The sequence below is a fragment of the Hyla sarda genome, chromosome 9 (assembly GCF_029499605.1).
Source record: "Hyla sarda isolate aHylSar1 chromosome 9, aHylSar1.hap1, whole genome shotgun sequence".
In the NCBI taxonomy this organism is placed as follows: Eukaryota; Metazoa; Chordata; class Amphibia; order Anura; family Hylidae; genus Hyla; species Hyla sarda.
In genome coordinates this window covers 24,084,295-24,103,127 of record NC_079197.1, presented here as the reverse complement: position 1 = coordinate 24,103,127, position 18,833 = coordinate 24,084,295, and the positions used below count along the sequence as shown (strand labels likewise).

Genomic DNA, 18,833 nt, shown 5'->3' with positions numbered 1-18,833 from the left:
GTCAGGAAGTAGCCCAGTAAGCACCATTGGCTTTCATAAAAGGGGTTCCAACAAAACTTATTCCCTGTCTTAAGATTACAGGAGGTCCAGCATTTTTGACCCAAGCACAGGGGTTCTAATTCTCCCCTCAGAGTGGCAGTCGAGACGGCAATGAATGGAATTGCAGCATGAATATGTTACGGCTGCTTTATTTCAACTGGTCACTCTGGAACCTCATCTGTGAGATTACAGGGGGGCCCAGCATCAGACTCCTATTGTGGATATTAAAGGGTACCTTTCATCAAAAAAACTTTTGATATATTATAGATTAATGTATGCAGAATAACTTTCCAATAGCATGTTATTAAAAAAATATGCTTCTTTCTATTTAATTTTCCATTTTGAAAAAATGACCACTAGGGGTCTCCCTACCAGTCCTTTTTTTTTTTTTATAGATTTCAGACTCATGCAGGAGTCCTAAATCTCAGACTGTATCCGGAACACAGACAAACTCACCACTGCTCACTGCCAGGGAGCAATGTTGCGCTTGTCTGTGTCACGGATGCAGTGCTGTGGATTTTAAGTGCAAAACATATTTGTACGTTCACATGTATATTTTCTGTAGTGGATTTGGCTACCCATTGAAGTCAATGGGTAGCAAAATCAGCTGCAGATAATCTGCAGCAAAATATGCACGTGCTAACATGCCCTAAATATAAATATATAAATTAATGTAGTAAAGATCGGCATTTACAGCTTTTACAGCAGATCTGCAGCATTTCCTTAGGCAAAATCTGTAACAATAAAATTTTTAGCAGATTTTGACATCCAATTCAGCATTTCCGTAGTGATGTCCGCAACAATTAGAATTGTTTTGTGGATTTTGACTTCCGCTTTGAAGTGAATGGGGAAAGAAATCTGCGGCATATCTTCAGCATTAATTGACCTACAGTGTAATAAACATCTGCACCATAGGTCGGTGAACATGAAGATACCATGCAGAGTACGTTTTTTACACAGCTTGTAAAGATTTTGTACTGTAATATGTTGTCTATTTTCCACACACATATTAGTTGCAGAAAATCTGCATCATATTGACCCATGTAAAGGCACCCTGTAATTCCCTACTCTTTGCCCTACTCTGTATAGTTTTATACTTTTCTACCATCCTTTTCTCTAGTAATGTTTGCTACACAAAGAAAGTAAGAGATTAAGAGATCCAAGCGCCACAATGACAATAACTCTCATAGCACCAGCTCATAAATAATGGTTCTGCTCAATTATAAGTTATAAGGTCGTGTTCACGTCACATTTTTACTGTGGTTTTATAGCAATAAAATGTGATTTAGGAAAAATGGATCTACAGAACTAATAATTTCCCAACATAGTGTTATCAGACTGTCATTCTTTCCAAGCATTTACTGCAGTGTTGATTCTGATTTAGCCACAGACGATACCTCCCGGCATTGAAAGAATATAGGCACCCATAAATGGTACTAGTATTCTGCTTCATATTTTTCAGGTGCAAAGAATGTGAATGAAAATTTTGCAAATCACATACATATACATGTAATAGAGGTCTCTACCATGTGAATAAAGAATGCAGAGTACAAACTGCAGCAAAATTCAAAGTGCACCTCCATATAGTGTCTCCTACAATCTATATCCATGTAATAAAAAGGTACAGTGGAGGCCAATGGGCTTTATAGGCTGAATTTGATAAGGGGTTATACAGTGTTTTCTAAAAAATAATATGATGCTGGGGGGTAAATAGGAAAAAACTTATACTTACCTAGCCCCGCTGCTTCCATTTGCCTCCGTATGGACCACCAATCTTCTTTCTTGTTCCTTCTTCTGTGATGAACTCTTGGTGCAGGACCTGATAGCTCGGTCAATCATTGATTAAGAATCTAGAGATTAGAAACGCGTCGTCAGTGGATTTCCCGGCCACTATGTAACATTTTCATTTGATGTTTACTCCTGCTTTTAATGGATATCAATAAAACTGATTTATTATTCGGATGATGGACAATGCTTGGAATCTGTTACTAGTGACTCACACCTGAACAAGCAGCTTTGGAGAAGTCTGTGGACTGTAAAAATACAACAAGGATCGGTGAATGTGAATTAAGTACATATCAAGTGGCTGGACTGTTTTTTGTCTTTTAAGTCTGATATCTTGGACATTTGCCAGAGGGATCTTGAAACTTGAGTAATAATATACATATAAAGACACTATGACTGGAGTGTACATAGAGTAGAGCAGGCCCATGTTAGTAGTGAAGGATCAACATCACATGAGACCACTCAGTCCACTCATCTAAATCCAAGCTGTGATTTCACAAGTAATCCACTGTTCTGCATTTTATAGGGTGATTGGGCCTAGTTTTTCGTAAGGGATTGTGTGCAGAGGCTTGCTAACCCCTTCAGATGCCAGGCCCAATAAGGTTATGTTCACACTGAGGAATTCACGAGGAATAATTTCAGCCAGATAATTGTTGCCTTCTGTCATTTTATCCATCGAGCGGAATTCAAGTGGAATTTTCATGTGGAAATGAAGAGGAATGAAGGAGTAGGATATTTAATTCTACTTTTCTGAATTCCGTGTAAAATCTGCTTGAATTCCGCGTGAATTCTGCTTCTAAACTATGTCGGGTGGAATTTTTTTTTTCACCATTGACTTCTATTGGATTCTGCTCGTGGATTCCGCTTGAAGAATGAACATGTTCTTTCTTCAAGCAGAAAGGAATTCAGCGTCAGAATTCCGCTAGCGGAATTTCCGCAGTGAAAACAGGAAAGCAGAAAAAACATTAAAGTCAATGGGCAGAGGAGATGTGCATTGATTTGGAGCGGAGAATTCAAGAGGAATTACTCGAGTAAATTCCTCTTGAATTACTCAGTGTGAACGCACCCTAATAGCCACCATAGTGTTTATTCCTTCCCTGGATCTTTAGACATCACCACATTGGCTTCAGTCTTCCTGTGATCACGTCCCTGGTAACCAGATATCTCTGCTGCAGTAAGAAAATAACAAACGTGCTTTGTGTCACTGCAGACCTGTGTCAGCATATTTGCCTCCATATGCTGGCTCAGCACAAATTCAGTGTCACATCATCCGAATTACTAGAAAAGTTACAATCCTTTAAAGAGACTTTGGATGACATTTTAATAACTGGCTTTCTTCTTATACAGCAGTATTAGAGAAGACCTGTCAGGTCTCTTGACATTTTTCATAGTAAATTCTTATATTCCCAATCAAATAACAATTCTGAAGCATCTTTTCTTAGAAATCTTTTTTGTACACATCCTTTGTTATTCCTTCTGAAAATGTAGAAACTTAACTGACTGGACCTCTATACTGTACCCCATAGACTGACAGGACCTCCTAGTGAGTGTTTCAGTAGAATACTGTACTTACTGAAATCCATCCATAAAGCGATTTTCCCTATAATCAAAACTTATAACCTATCCACAGGATAAACGATAAGTTTCTGATCAGTGGGGGCCTAACTCTGGGACACCATAAGTCACTAGAAGGAGGGGCAGGGTCCCATGTCCATCACTTAATGGAGGCAGCAGTCAAGCCTGAGCACTGCAGCTCTATTTATATTCTAAGGGACATGGGAGCCCCATTCTCGTGGACCATTAGTGGTCCAGTGTCAATGTGTGTAATGATTACTGACCCATACAAATACGGATGTTCCAAAAAAAGAAATCCATACAAACAATAAGCTATAAAGCTATTCAAGGCCATTTGCCAATATTATCCCCATTGAGAAACTATTAAGTTGTAGATTCACAGCAATTTTACTGTGAATAAAGACTGTGCAATGTTTATAAAAATACTAGCTGAGTACCCAACGTTTCCTGGTTTTTCCTTCCTAATCCTTGTTGGGGAGGAACATCAACAAAGGAGGAAGCTTTTAACTTCATGGGGTGTGGCTTGCAAGCCGGACTGACACATTCACCAGGAGATGCGGAGCTTATGGAGTAAGGTAAGTCCCATATACTTGCATGGGACTTGAAACTAAAAACTATCTTTTATATAAGGGTGTAGGTAAGGGTTAATTTAACTATCATATATTTTTATTTGACATATAAGTAATATGTGTACCAAGTATTATTGAAATATCTCCAGCCGTACAGAAGTTATCTGGGAACATACATTTCCCATAGATTTGCATGGGACTTTAAACAAAAACCTGGACCCTCCCAAGTTAAGGGTTAGTTATGGGTTAAATTAATTATCCTATATTTTAGGTGGACACATAAGTAACATGTGACCAAGTATCGAAATATCTCCAGTCGTTTTGAAAGAAAGATATAATACCAATCAGGACAAAGATAAAAATAAATAAACTGAATAAAGGAAAATGAAAATAAGATAATGACTAATTAATAGTAAATAATAAAAATAGAGTAATAATGAAAAAAATAAAAATGAGAGTTTATTCAGTTTATTTATTTTTATCTTTGTCCTGATTGGTATTATATCTTTCTGTGTTGTATGGGCTGTGCACCGGGTTGACACTGACCGCAGGGTCGGGCTGGGTTGTGTTACACACTCTACCTGACCAGGCGTCATCTGTCACCACGGCGACCGGACCAGACAGCATGGATTACTATTTACCTTTACAAATATGGCCACCGCAACCTATCCGGACGCTAGAGCGCATGCGCGGAGCGACGGAGCAGGTTGGCAAAAACATTCAATGATGTCGGAGATCACATGATTATGCTCCGACACTGCTGATTGGTCCACGGCACTGTGAATGTACAAACACTTTTGGCGTTCAGCGCCATTGCACTTTATGCATGGAGGAGAGTTCCCCCTGGTGAGTTCTAGCATAGACCCACCCCCCTTCTTGTGATGTATTGTAATGATAGATTATTTGATTGTATGTAATTATACCATAACACCAATTCTCTGTATTTTCCATATATTGTTTTTATGTGGATTTGATTTTAAAAATGCACCGGCACTTGGATGTTGTATGTACATCCCTTAATTTGTATGTGATGCACTGTTTGCACTTTAATATTTTGTATACATGTTTAATTATATGGAATTGTTTGCAATTAATTTTGATATGATTCACCCTATATATACTTTGTAAAGATCACTATTGTTAGATTGAGAATGGTGTTGTGAGGACACCGAAACGTCGCACCAAGTTTTGTTCATGGAATAAAGACACCTTTTGCTTTTTACACATTGGAGTGCTGCAGTCATCCCTTCTCTCTATGCTGTGAATTGGATCTAGGACCAGGGTCCCAGAGACTGACGTGCACCCCTACTGGTTTACCTTCTCTTGAAGTGCTTCTCTATTTCCTTTTTTTCTATATATATATATATATATATATATATATATATATATATATAATATATATTGCTCAAAAAAATTAAGAGAACACTAAGATAACACATCCTTGATCTGAATGAGTTAACTAATTGTATGAAATACTTTGGTCTTTACATAGTTGAATGTGCTGACAACAAAATCACACAAAAATTATCAATAGAAATCAAATTTATCAACCCATGGAGGTCTGGATATGGAGTCACACTCAAAATCAAAGTGGAAAACCGCACTACAGGCTGATCCAACTTTTCATGTAAAGTCCGTAAAACAAGTCAAAATGTGGCTCAGTAGTGTGTGTGGCCTCCACGTGCCCGTATGACCTCCCTACAATGCCTGGGCATGCTCCTGATGAGGTGACGGAGGGTCTCCTGAGGGATGTCCTCCCAGACCTGGACTAAAGCATCCGCCAACTCTTGGAAGTCTGTGGTGCAACAAGGCGTTGGTGGATGGAACGAGACATGATGTCCCAGATGTGCTCGCGATTCAGGTCTGGGGAACAGGCGGGCCAGTCCATAGCATCAATGCCTTCCTCTTGCAGGAACTTCTGACACACTCCAGCCACATGAGGTCTAGCATTGTCTTGCATTAGGAGGAACCCAGGGCCAACCACACCAGCATATGATCTCACATAGGGTCTGAGGATCTCATCTCGGTACCTAATCAGGCTACCTCTGGCAAGCACATGGAGGGCTGTGCAGCCCCCCAAAGAAATGCCACCCCACACCATTACTGACCCACCGCCAAACCGGTCATGCTGGAGGATGTTGCAGACAGCACAACATTCTCCACGGCGTCTCCAGACTCTGTCCCGTCTGTCACATGTGCTCAGTGTGAACCTGTTTTCATTTGTAAAGATCACAACGAAAACCCTATTCACACCAATGTTAGATTAATGCAGCGAAATTTTCGTGCAGAATTCCATGCAGAGAGTCTGTAGTATGAGCATACCCTTATAGGTTTGATTTGATGGACCCTTATATCTTTTCAGCCTTATTAACTAAGTGACAGACCTATGCTGTACTGTTAATCAGGTCAGAAGAAACACCGTCACAACAACATGTCATTCTGTACAATGAAGCCCCCCAGTGATCATACATTTATACATATTTTCATGGATCAACCCCATCAAGTAGATGCACTGGTTTTACTGGTTTGATATCTGATATCATCCTGTCCTAGCAAAACTGTTCAGATCAGCCCAAATGCGGCATTACACAGTCTGATCAAGTACAGATACATTCTGTGATTGGAACTATTGTTTATCTCTTTCTTTCTGAGAAGTAACCATGACAACAGGGAGAGATACCCTGTGGAATACGGATGTGTAGCGCTTTCTTGTTGCCATAGTTTACACGCCAGGGTGTGTGAGGCAAGCAATGGAAATGGGAGAGAAATGCATTTACCTGAATGATGGGTTAGTGCAGGGGTCTGCAACCCCTGGCACGCATACCACTCATGGCACGCAGGGTGGATTTGAGTGGCATGCGAGCGATTGCCAACCTGCAGGTAGTCCCGGGAGACTGTCACTTTAAGCGGCTGCTAAAAGATCCGGCCAGGGACAGAAGATGTATCCCTCCCCCTCCCTCTCCTTGCCCGGTTAGTGCTGTATTGCACTGGGAACAACTTAAAGGGGTACTCCACTGGAAAACATTTTCTTTTAAATCAACTGGTGCCAGGAAGTTGAAAAGATTTGCCAATTAGTTCTATTAAAAAATCTCAATCCTTCCAGTACTTATCAGATGCTGTGTATAATACGCAGTTCTTTTCTTTTTGAATTTCCTTTCTATATGACCACAGTGCTCTCTGCTGACACCTCTGTCCATGTCAGGAACTGTCCAGAGCAAAAGAGGTTTGCTCCTACTCTGGACAGTTCCTGATATGGACAGAGGTGTCAGCAGAAAGCCCTGTGGTCAGGCAAAAGAAAAGAACTTCTTGTGTATTATACAGCAGCTAATAAGTACTGGAAGGATTATGATTTTTTAATAGAAATAATTTGCAAATCTGTTTAACTTTCTGGCACCAGTTGATTTAAAAGAAAATGTTTTCCAATGGAGTACCCCTTTAAGAGAGAGAGTTTTCTTTCTCTTTTCCTCCCCTGTCACCTTTCAGCTGCTGTGCTCCGCTGCCTGTCGGCAACATGGAGGGGGGAGTGGGATCGCTCTGTGCTCTGTACCGGCCGCAGTGAGATGTCAGAGGGACGTCAGTGGTCACTGCTACAGACCAGTAAGTCGTCTGTATGTTTCTGTGGAATCCACTCAGCTCAGCTCCTTGCTCTGACAGCAGCTTTCCAGCCCCAGAGACAGGCTCTGGTCTCTGTCCATCTATAGAGCCCCATAACTGTGTTATCTAGAAATTCCCCCATAATTGTGTTCATTCACAGCTCCCCCATAACAGTGTTCATTCACAGCTCCCCCCTAAGTGTGTCATTGACAGATCCACATAAGTGTGTCACTCACAGATCCCCCATAAGTATGTCATTCACAGCTCCCCCTTAAGTGTGTCATTCACAGCTCCCCCATAAGTGTGTCATTCACAGCTCCCTTTCAGCTGCTGTTCAGCTGAATGGGTCATTCACAGATCCCCATAATTGTGTCATTCACAGCTCCCCCATAACAGTATACATTCACAGCTCCCCCATAACAGTGTACATTCACAGCTCCCCCATACCAGTGTTCATTCACAGCTCCCCCATAAGTGTGTCATTCACAGCTCCCCCATAAGTGTTTCATTCACAGATCCCCATAAGTGTTTCATTCACAGATCCCCCATAAGTGTGTAATTCACAGCTCCCCCATACCAGTGTTCATTCACAGCTCCCCGATAAGTGTGTCATTCACAGCTCCCCCATACCAGTGTTCATTCACAGATCCCCCATAAGTGTGTCATTCACAGCTCCCCCATACCAGTGTTCATTCACAGCTCCCCCATAAGTGTGTCATTCACAGCTTCCCCATAAGTGTGTCATTCACAGCTCCCCATATATGTTTTTCATTCACAGATTCCCCTATAAGTGTGTTATCTAACAGTTTGTGATTTGCCTAACCCACAAAGGTGTATTATCTTAAGATCCCTCATAAACGCGTCATCCAGAGATTCCCCCCATAAGTGTGTTATCCACAGATCCCCCTATAAGTGTGCATTCACACCACATTTTGTACATACGGGTGCCGGATCCAGCGGGGGGAGGGGCAAACCTGCCGCTCCCGTACCCCGGCCGGATCAGCCCGTGACCCCATTTACTTTAAAAAAAACAACTCCGGTCGGCTCAGTTTTGACCCGTATGCGTTTTTTGACTGGACCTAAAGCCATAGTAAATTACGGTTTTAGGTCTGGTCAGGAAACCACATACGGGTCAAAACTGAGCCGACCATAATACAGACCCCCAGAATCACATCCCAATAACAGTCATCTACAGTTTATGCATGGCAGTGATTCTGGGGTCTGTATTATGGTGGGTGGGGATTCTGGGGTCTGTATTATGGTGGGTGGTGATTCTGGGGTCTGTATTATGGTGGGTGGGGATTCTGGGGTCTGTATTACGGTGGGTGGTGACTCTGGGGTCTTTATTATGGCAGGTGGCGATTATGGGTCTGTATTGTGGTGATTCTGGGGTCTGTATTATGGTGGGGACTGATTGTGGGGTCTGTATTATGGTGAGTGGTGATTCTGGGGGTCTGTATTATGGTGGGTGGGGATTCTGGGGTCTGTATTATGGTGGGTGGTGATTCTGGGTTCTGTATTATGGTGGGTGATGATTATGGGGTCTGTATTATGGTGGGTGGTGATTCTGGGGTCTGTATTATGGTGATTCTTGGGTCTGTATTATGGTGTGGACTGATTCTGGGGTCTGTATTATGGTGCAGTCTGATTCTGGGATTTGTATTATGGTGGGGTCTGATTCTGGGGTCTGTATTGTGGTGGGGTCTGATTCTGGGGTCTGCATTATGGTGGGGACTGATTCTGGGGTCTTTATTATGGTGGGGTCTGATTCTGTGGTCTGTATTATGGTGGGGTCTGATGCTGGGGTCTGTATTATGGTTGGGTCTGATGCTGGGGTCTGTATTATGGTGGGGTCTGATTCTGGGGTCTGTATTATGGTGGGGTCTGATTCTGGGCTCTGCATTATGGTGGGGTCTGATGCTGGGGTCTGTATTATGGTGGGGTCTGATTCTGGGGTCTGTATTATGGTGGGGTCTGATTCTGGGGTCTGCATTATGGTGGGGACTGATTCTGGGGTATTTATTATGGTGGGGTCTGATTCTGTGGTCTGTATTATGGTGGGGTCTGATGCTGGGGTCTGTATTATGGTGGGGTCTGATGCTGGGGTCTGTATTATGGTGGGGTCTGATTCTGGGGTCTGTATTATGGTGGGGACTGATTCTGAGGTCTGTATTATGGTGGGGTCTGATTCTGGGGTCTTTATTATGGTGGGGTCGGATTCTGTGGTCTGTGTTATGGTGGGGTCTGATTCTGGGGTCTGTATTATGGTGGGTGGTGATTCTGGGGTCTGTATTATGGTGGGTGGTTATTCTGGGGTCTGTTATGGTGGGTGGGGATTCTGGGGTCTGTATTATGGTGGGTGGGGATTCTGGGGTCTGTATTATGGTGGGTGGGGATTCTGGGGTCTGTATTATGGTGGGCGGTGATTCTGGGGTCTGTTATGGTGAGTGGTGATTCTGGGGTCTGTATTATGGTGGGTGGTGATACTGGGGTCTGATTCTGAGGTCTGTATTATGCAGGGCGGTGATACTGGGGTCTGATTCTGAGGTCTGTATTATGCAGGGCGGTGATACTGGGGTCTGATTCTGAGGTCTGTATTATGCAGGGCGGTGATATTAGGGTCTGATTCTGAGGTCTGTATTATGCAGGGCGCTGATACTGGGGTCTGATTCTGAGGTCTTTATTATGCAGGGCGGTGATACTGGGGTCTGATTCTGAGGTCTTTATTATGCAGGGCGGTGATACTGGGGTCTGATTCTGAGATTTGTGTTATGAAGGGGTCTGATTCTGGGGTTTGTGTTATGGTGGGGTCTGATGCTGGGGTCTGTATTATGGTTGGGTCTGATGCTGGGGTCTGTATTATGGTGGGGTCTGATTCTGGGGTCTGCATTATGGTGGGGACTGATTCTGGGGTCTTTATTATGGTGGGGTCTGATTCTGTGGTCTGTATTATGGTGGGGTCTGATGCTGGGGTCTGTATTATGGTGGGGTCTGATGCTGGGGTCTGTATTATGGTGGGGACTGATTCTGAGGTCTGTATTATGGCGGGGTCTGATTCTGGGGTCTTTATTATGGTGGGGTCGTATTCTGAGGTCTGTATTATGGTGGGGTCTGATGCTGGGGTCTGTATTATGGTGGGGACTGATTCTGAGGTCTGTATTATGGCGGGGTCTGATTCTGGGGTCTTTATTATGGTGGGGTCGTATTCTGAGGTCTGTATTATGGTGGGGTCTGATTCTGGGGTCTTTATTATGGTGGGGTCGGATTCTGTGGTCTGTATTATGGTGGGGTCTGATTCTCAGGTCTGTGTTATGGTGGGGTCTGATTCTGGGGTCTGTATTATGGTGGGTGGGGTCTGATTCTGGGGTCTGTATTATGGTGGGTGGTTATTCTGGGGTCTGTATTATGGTGGGTGGTGATTCTGGGGTCTGTATTATGGTGGGTGGGGATTCTGGGGTCTGTATTATGGTGGGTGGTGATTCTGGGGTCTGTATTATGGTGGGTGGTGATTCTGGGGTCTGTATTATGGTGGGTGGTGATTCTGAGGTCTGTATTATGCAGGGCGGTGATACTGGGGTCTGATTCTGAGATTTGTGTTATGAAGGGGTCTGATTCTGGGGTTTGTGTTATGGTGGGGTCTTATTCTGGGGTCTGAATTAAAATGCTTATCCATGCTAAACAAATACTTTATTGGCTGTTATGGGCAATCCCCTCTCTTTGTATTGTCCTCACTGTAAGTTCTTACCCTGTGGCAAGCCACACCCACACAAACACCACCCACAGTAAGCCACACCCATAATAAAGCCACACCCATATGTGTATATGTTTTTGGCACAGCACTACCAAAAGGTTGCCTATCCCTGGGTTAGTGTGTTCTCTTGTAATTAGCCATGATTATGGTTATCAGCTATAACAGAGAGGATTCACCTGGAGGGAGCAGCGTGTACAGATTCTATTTCTTAACCACTTATCTGTGTAGATCTCTAATTTAAGAAATTTTAAGGGGCTTTACAGATTGGGCCACTTATGAAGCAAACAACCTGGTCTACTGTTATACAGTATGTAGGCACTTCAGTGGAGAAGTATCAGGGTGTATGTGTGCAAGACATACCCAACAGAGAATAGGTTTAATTTTTGAAAATAAATATTAATAAAATCCGAGAAAAGTCCATGTGACCGAGATGTCGGACTTTTTTCTTGTGAGACACCTTTGAAGTCACACAACAAGGAATGACAATGTGTACAATTTATGGACAAAATTATTGGGGCACCTAGACATTACACACACAGAAGATTTTATTACATTCTAAATCCATATACATTAATATGGAGCTTCCCCCTCCCTTTGCAGTTATGACAGCTTCCATCCTTCTTGAAAGACTTACTCCAAGATTATGGATATGTCTATAGGAATTTTTGCCCATTTATTCAGAAAAGTCTTTTTGAGGTCAGACACTGATGATTGATGAGAGGGCCTGGCTGACAATCTCCATACTAGTTCATCCCAAAAGTGTTAGATAGAAACTATAGAACTTAGGCCAACCTCTAAAAAAGAACCTTATAGCGTTATCCCTGCTCTACCAAAGATCACAGCTGGCACAATGCAGTGAGGCAGTTAACATTCTCCTGTAATTCACCAAACCCTGACTTGTCCATCAGACACCACCCAGACTTGTCCATCAGACACCAGAGAGAGAAGGGTGATCCGTCACTACGCAGAACATGTTTCCACTGCTTCCGAGTCCAGTGCTGGTGGCTTTATTCCACTTCATCTGATACCCGCAATTGTCCATTGTGATATAAAGCTTGTATGTACCTGCTTGGCATTTCCTTTCATTTAGACATGTAGATATGATAAATACCTGTTTGGGGGTTTGTATTGTATTGTTTACACATTGTGTAATGTTTTATATTGTGAAATACGTTAATAAAAAAGATTGGTCATAATTTAATAGGAAAGCTTCAGTGGGACCACTTCTAATACTCCAGGGCAGCGGCGGGTGCTGATTTCCCAGCTTTTCCCAAGAGGGGAGGCATAGTGTTACAAAACACTTACAAGAGGGGTTGACATTGAAAACCATGTGAGGATAAGGGGGCCGAAAAACAAAACTACAGGATAGGTTTCAGAGCACCTGCCTACATCTGTGCAAAAATATGCAACCCCTTTATGTTGCAATATCTTTGGTAATGTGTACCTCGGGGATGCTCCAACACACCATTCTGCCATGGTGGTTATATACTGAATATTTGTCAGAGGTGAGGGATAACATTGTATGACTCTGTACAACGTTAGCCACCATCCCATTTGGTATTTTCCACTCTGGGTGAAGCAGGGGCTAAATTGGGCAACCATAAATACAGTGGTTATATTACCATGCTTGTTCTGGACAAAACTCCCAGCAGCCTCCCATAATGCCCCTGACCCTTGAGGGGCTTTCTGGCTTGCAGGTTTAGGGTACAGGTTACTCTGGTGGCATTGATTGTGAGAAGGTACTTACTCTGTTTATGGGGATTATTCTTCAGTGTACCAAGTTTCCCCAGGCTTTCTTGTAGTACTGAACCAACGTGTACATAAACACACAACAAAAAAGGTTTTACTTTACCTATTATGAAGATTTACCATTACCATCTTAATATGCTGAATGTGTGTCCTGGCATCCATTCATTGCAGGGCTTTCAGTTCCAGCTCTATTCCAGCTATTTCATCAGTGTAATCAGTCATCTTGGTTTCCAGCCAGCAAACAAGAATGTAATAATTCCATGCAAATTTATGGAAATTCTACTGTGACCCATGCACAATCTCATGAAGGCAGAACGGATAGCACTTTACAGCTTTGGCCTCTGGTTCAGCAGTTTATAAGATCAGTTACACTGATACAGAACTTCTGTTCTCAGGAATGTGGGTTATTAATGGGTCTTGGAGTAATGTCCCAGGTGTCCAATGTGCTCAGTCACAGTGACTGTCCTTTGGTAAAAATGGAAGGTTAATTGGTGACAAAGCATTATCACATCTAAAGCAGGGAAAAACACTTTATAGTGCATCCTCGCGGATCCCGCTGTAAAGTCTTCTAGTCCACACTAAATGCTCCATCTGTTACTTCCAAGATGGACTCTTCTCGGCAGTGACAGACTCTTCTCAGCCAATCATTGGCTAAGGTGGGACATGTTGCAGCCGTTGCTTGCTTGGCTTAGCGGGCTGTCACTGTCAAAACAAATCTGTCTTTGAAGTAGCAGCCGGAGCGTTCAGCAGGTACCAGAAGACTTTACAGGGGGATCCCCGATGGAGCGAGGGAGGTAAGTTTGTGTTTTTTAAAATAATCTCTGATTTTGTGCTTTTGGTACTGACGTTCCCTCCTGGTTCTGGCATCTTACTTTGGTATAGTTACGGACTGTATTTTGACACTTCCTCCTGACTCTGAGCTTGGTTCTGTCTATTGACCCTGAGTACAGTATTGATTTTGTCACTGACAGGCCTACTTGGTTCTGACCTGGCTTGTTGACTATTCTTCCCTTCTTTGTGCACTTAGGAAGGGACCGTATTCCAGTTGGTGGCTCTTGCCTATTGTGGATACTTCAAGTAGAAAGGGAAGCCTGTGGAGATTAGGGCTGTACATCCTTATCATTATAGTTATAAGTCTGAAAAAGTTGGTCTTGTGCAAAATTTTTGGCGACAGTTGAAAAATCGTACTTTAACAAAAAATCTTTTGTTCATGAGCAACATTTTGGTAAGGAATATTCTCAAAATATCAGAATGTTTCCAGATCATTTCTAGAAAGATAGAAGTTTGTCTTTTGCCCATTGTAATTGATCATCTTTAAGCCAGTCTGAGCAACTATTATGTACCAAAATATGTATGGCTGTGTCTAATTCAAGGGTTGCTCAACCATCAACCTACTTATTTGTATATTATATGGCGGCTGTTTTGCTCAAACTTCTTTTAACACCTAAATGGTGTTAAAAGAAGCTCAAGCAAAATGGCTGCCATTCACAGATATTTTACATATACCATAAGAAATAATAACCTGGAGCGGACTCATTATTTTCTATGGGAGAGTTTTGTAGACATGCTTTGTGACCTGTGCAGATGTGACATCACCAATTTCTATACTGGATCCTCTATTATCTCTATTTAGGTGTCATCTCTCACTTTAATACTGTTAAGGCCTCATTCACATCTGCGTCGGAGGCTTCTTCTGGGGTTTCCATCTCAGACTCCTTTGGGGCCAGAAAACAGAGCCAGATGGTTCGTTGTACGTCGCATACCAAGAATCTCTACAGATACCTATTACTTTAATGGGGTCCGTCTGGTGACCGTTAGCAGAATCTGAGCAAAAAAATTATTGCTTGCATAATTTTTTTTGTCACTCAGACATCACAACATCATGTGACAGAGAGTTCCATAGTATCACTGCTCTTATAGTAAAGAATCTTTGTCTGTGACGTTGGTGAAACATTCTTTCCTCTAAACGTAGAGGATTACCCCTTGTTATGATTACTGCCCTAGAAAAATATCTGTACTGTCCATTAATATATTTGAACATTGTGATCAAATCACCCCCTAAGATGTCTTTACCCAAATGAAATAACCCCAAAACCTGTCTTGGTCCTGTATTCCTCCCATAGCATTATTTATCTTTGTCGCCCTCCTCTGCACCCTCTCCAGTTCAGCCATGTCCTTCTTATATAGAGGTGCCCAGAATTATATTCAATACTACATATGTTAAAAGACATCTGCAGCAGAAATCAATTTATCCCCTATCCGCAGAATTGGGAATAATAAGTGTTTGATCTGGGGGGGATCTGACTGCTGGGACCCCCCACGATCTTCTGCACAGGGCCCCCGCATTAGCGCTCGGGGTGAGCGCTAATGTGCGTAGCGTCGACCTAGAGAGGTCAATGATTACGGCCCGCCCCCTCCCCATACAGTTCTATGGGAGAAGAGGGAAGCCACGAGCGCTGCCTCCCCACCCCTCCCGTAGAACTACATGGAGGAGGCATGTCGGCCACAACGTCGTACTGCGGCCGGCACTCCTGCACAGGAGAGCTGCGGCAGAGCCCCGTGCAGAAGATCGCGGGGGTCCCAGCGTTCGGACCCCCCGCGATCAAACACTTATCCTGCGGATAGGGCATAAGTTGTTTTCGGCCTTTAAGGAGATAAGCAAATGACTGCTGAGAAGTGATCTCTACAGAACATGGTGTGTTAATCTATTGTGAAGCTCAAGGGCAAGAGGGTAAACTGCTAAATATGTTTTTTATATATTTTATATAGATATTGACATAAAAAGTCAAACTCACTTATAACTTGATTTAATCAATAAGTCACTTTCTAATGATAGATTTGCTTTTATAGATTTATTTGACACAATTCATCTCATGTTTCCAGCGCTGTCCAGAATCTTTTATATGTGCTACAATGTGCATTAGCTCCATTGCTGTTTTTTATTGTATTTTTTATATATTTTTTTGGCATGGCATTAAACAGGTTTCATCAAAGCTAAACTTCAAGCATTATAGTTATAAAAAGCACGGCATTCACAGCTGACGTGAGGGCTCTTTGGCGAGCCTTACTGACAACTTTTCTGTTTTTCACATCTTTTCACTAAACCGCTGGGTTCTGCAACCAGAAGAACGACTGTTTCCAATAAACACAGCTATTTCCATTATTATTGAGATAATGATTTGTGTTAGATTTGCTGGAAAATTACTTCCAAATTCCAAATCGGACATGACCTCTCAGATGTGGGTACATGTGAGTTTGTTAGCCTTTATGGGCTTTGTTTTCTTTAGACGTTATTTTTAGATGCATTGATTTATGTTTCCTATGTCCAAGTCATTTGTTTGGATCAGGGATATGTTCATATAGCTAAAAACTCGTGTGAGGAACGGGGAGCGGGATGTTCGGTCAATTGATCATAAAGTGCATCTGCAAACTTGTATGCAACTTTTTTATATAGTGGTGGGATGTTCTGCAAAGTTGCCGTCATACCTAAAGTAATAATATCTTATAGATATTATAGAATATCTTATATAGAAGGGGTTATTGAGGAATAGAAAAATAGAGCTAATTTCTTTCAAAAGCAGCTCCATGTCTGTCCCCAGGTTGGGTGTGGGTTAACGACTTGGCTCCATTCACTTCAATGGAACTGAGCTGCAGAACCACACCCAACCTGGAGACAGATGGGGGAGTTATTTTTGAAAGAAATTAGCTCTGTTTTTCTATTCCTGGATAACCCCTTTAAGACAAATAAAAATAAATAGTAGTCACATGTATGGGGGAGATTTATAAAGCTGTTTCTTGTAGAATATATATATATATATATATATATATATATATATATATATATATAAAACTCAACGTGTGTGTATGTATGTATGTATGTTCCACAAAAACTTTCAAACGGCTAAAGATATTAACATGAAACTTGGCCACATGTTACTTATATGTCAACAACAAACATAGAATAGGTGATTTAACCCTTACTCACCCCCATTTGCAAGTCAATGGCAAATATATGTTACTGCATAACTTCCAAACGGCTGGAGATATTTCGATAATACTTGGTCACATGTTACTTATATGTCCACTTAAAATATAGGATAGTTAATTTAACCCTTAACTACCCCCATTTGTGAGGGTCAGGGTTTTTTTTTAAAGTCCCATGCAAATCAATGGGAAATGTATGTTCCCATATAATTTCCGTTAGGCTGGAGCTATTTCATTACCTGGTACACATATTACGAATCAGGATATGAGGACGGGATGGGAGGTTGGGATAGGAGGACGGGATATGAGGTCGGGATAGAATGTCGGGATAGGAGGTCGGGATAGGAGGTCGGGATAGGAGGACGGGATATGAGGTCGGGAAAGGAGGTCGGGATAGGAGGACGGGATAGGAGGACGGGATAGGAGGTTGAGATAGGAGGTCGAGATAGGAGGATGGGATAGGAGGTCGAGATATGAGGACGGGAAAGGAGGTCGGGATAGGAGGACGGGATAGGAGGTTGAGATAGGAGGTTGAGATAAGAGGTCAGGATAGGAGGACAAGATAGGAGGACGGGTTATGAGGACGGGATAGGAGGTCTGGATAGGAAGTTGGGATAGGAGGTTGAGATAGGAGGACGGGATAGGAGGTCAAGATAGGAGGATGGGAAAGGAGGTCGGGATAGGAGGTCGAGATAGGAGGTCGAGATATGAGGATGGGAAAGGAGGTCGGGATAGGAGGACAGGATAGGAGGTCGAGATAGGAGGTCGGGATAGGAGCTCGAGATTAGAGGACGGGATAGGAGGTCGGGATAGGAGGATGGGATAGCAGTACAGGATAGGAGGATGGCATAGGAGGTTGGGATAGGAGGACGGTATAGGAGGTCAGGATGTGGGGTTGGGATATGACAACAATATATGAGGACTGCATATGAAGTTAGAAGCTTCCTTCTTTGTTTATTTTCCTCCCCAAAAAGGATTAGGAAGGAAAAACCGGGCAACGCCGGATACTCAGCTAGTATACAATAAAAGTGGTGTTTTCATAAATCTATCACATATGATAAGGCAACATTACTCCTCCCTAGGACAGTGTTTCCCAACCAGGGTGCCTCCAGCTGTTGAAAAATGATAGCCTTTGGCTGTCTGGGCATACTGGGAGTTGTAGTTTTGCTACAACTGGAGGCTACCCTGGTTGGGAAACACTACCCTAGGTGTATGTTTACATGTTCAGGATTTGATGCTTCCACATCCAATATAAAGACAACCCACCTCCATTATAAGTGTCTACAACCCCAGTCACAAAAGTTGCAAATTTTTAGCACAAATTTCAATACGGGGCTTGAAAATAAAAGTGACGCGTCTGAGCACAGACATGCACAAACTTAGCTACTGACTATATTCGGGTCATTATCCGAAAATATACATGTTGTACTCTGACGCTGAAGCATGGTTGCTGCTCTTTAGGGCCCAAGGGCTAACACCTATATGCATGTAAAGTGGCCTAAATGTACTTAGGTAGCTGACTACATTCAGGTCATTTAAGTCTATATAGGGCCCATGACTGCCCCTCCTCGGATACATAGGCATCCCATTTTGACAGGATGCAGATGTATACATGCTACCGATGGCACAATTGTGGTGTGCATGCGGAAAAATCAAGGATTAGCCACATTGGAGTGGTTAATCTTTTTACTGATGTGCAATGCATTTCTATCACACCTGTTGCAGAAGTCCAAGTTAGTAGATACAGTGGTCCCTCAAGTTACAATATTAATTGGTTCCAGGAAGAC

At 42.6% G+C, this 18,833-nt stretch overlaps 1 protein-coding gene across 7 annotated transcripts in view; it reads left to right on the top strand.

Annotated features, from left to right (window-relative positions):
* Window positions 1-18,833, top strand: part of GPSM1 (G protein signaling modulator 1) — a 264,883-nt gene that overhangs the window by 65,305 nt on the left and 180,745 nt on the right. The window contains exon 1 of one of the 7 annotated variants that reach the window (XM_056540977.1): window positions 4,780-4,814. The exons of the other annotated variants lie outside the window; for them this stretch is intronic. Within the exon in view, the coding sequence (XP_056396952.1) occupies window positions 4,795-4,814 (20 nt within the window). The 5' untranslated portion in view covers window positions 4,780-4,794. Of the gene's footprint in view, window positions 1-4,779; window positions 4,815-18,833 lie in introns of those variants that run through there. 7 annotated transcript variants of the gene reach the window in all.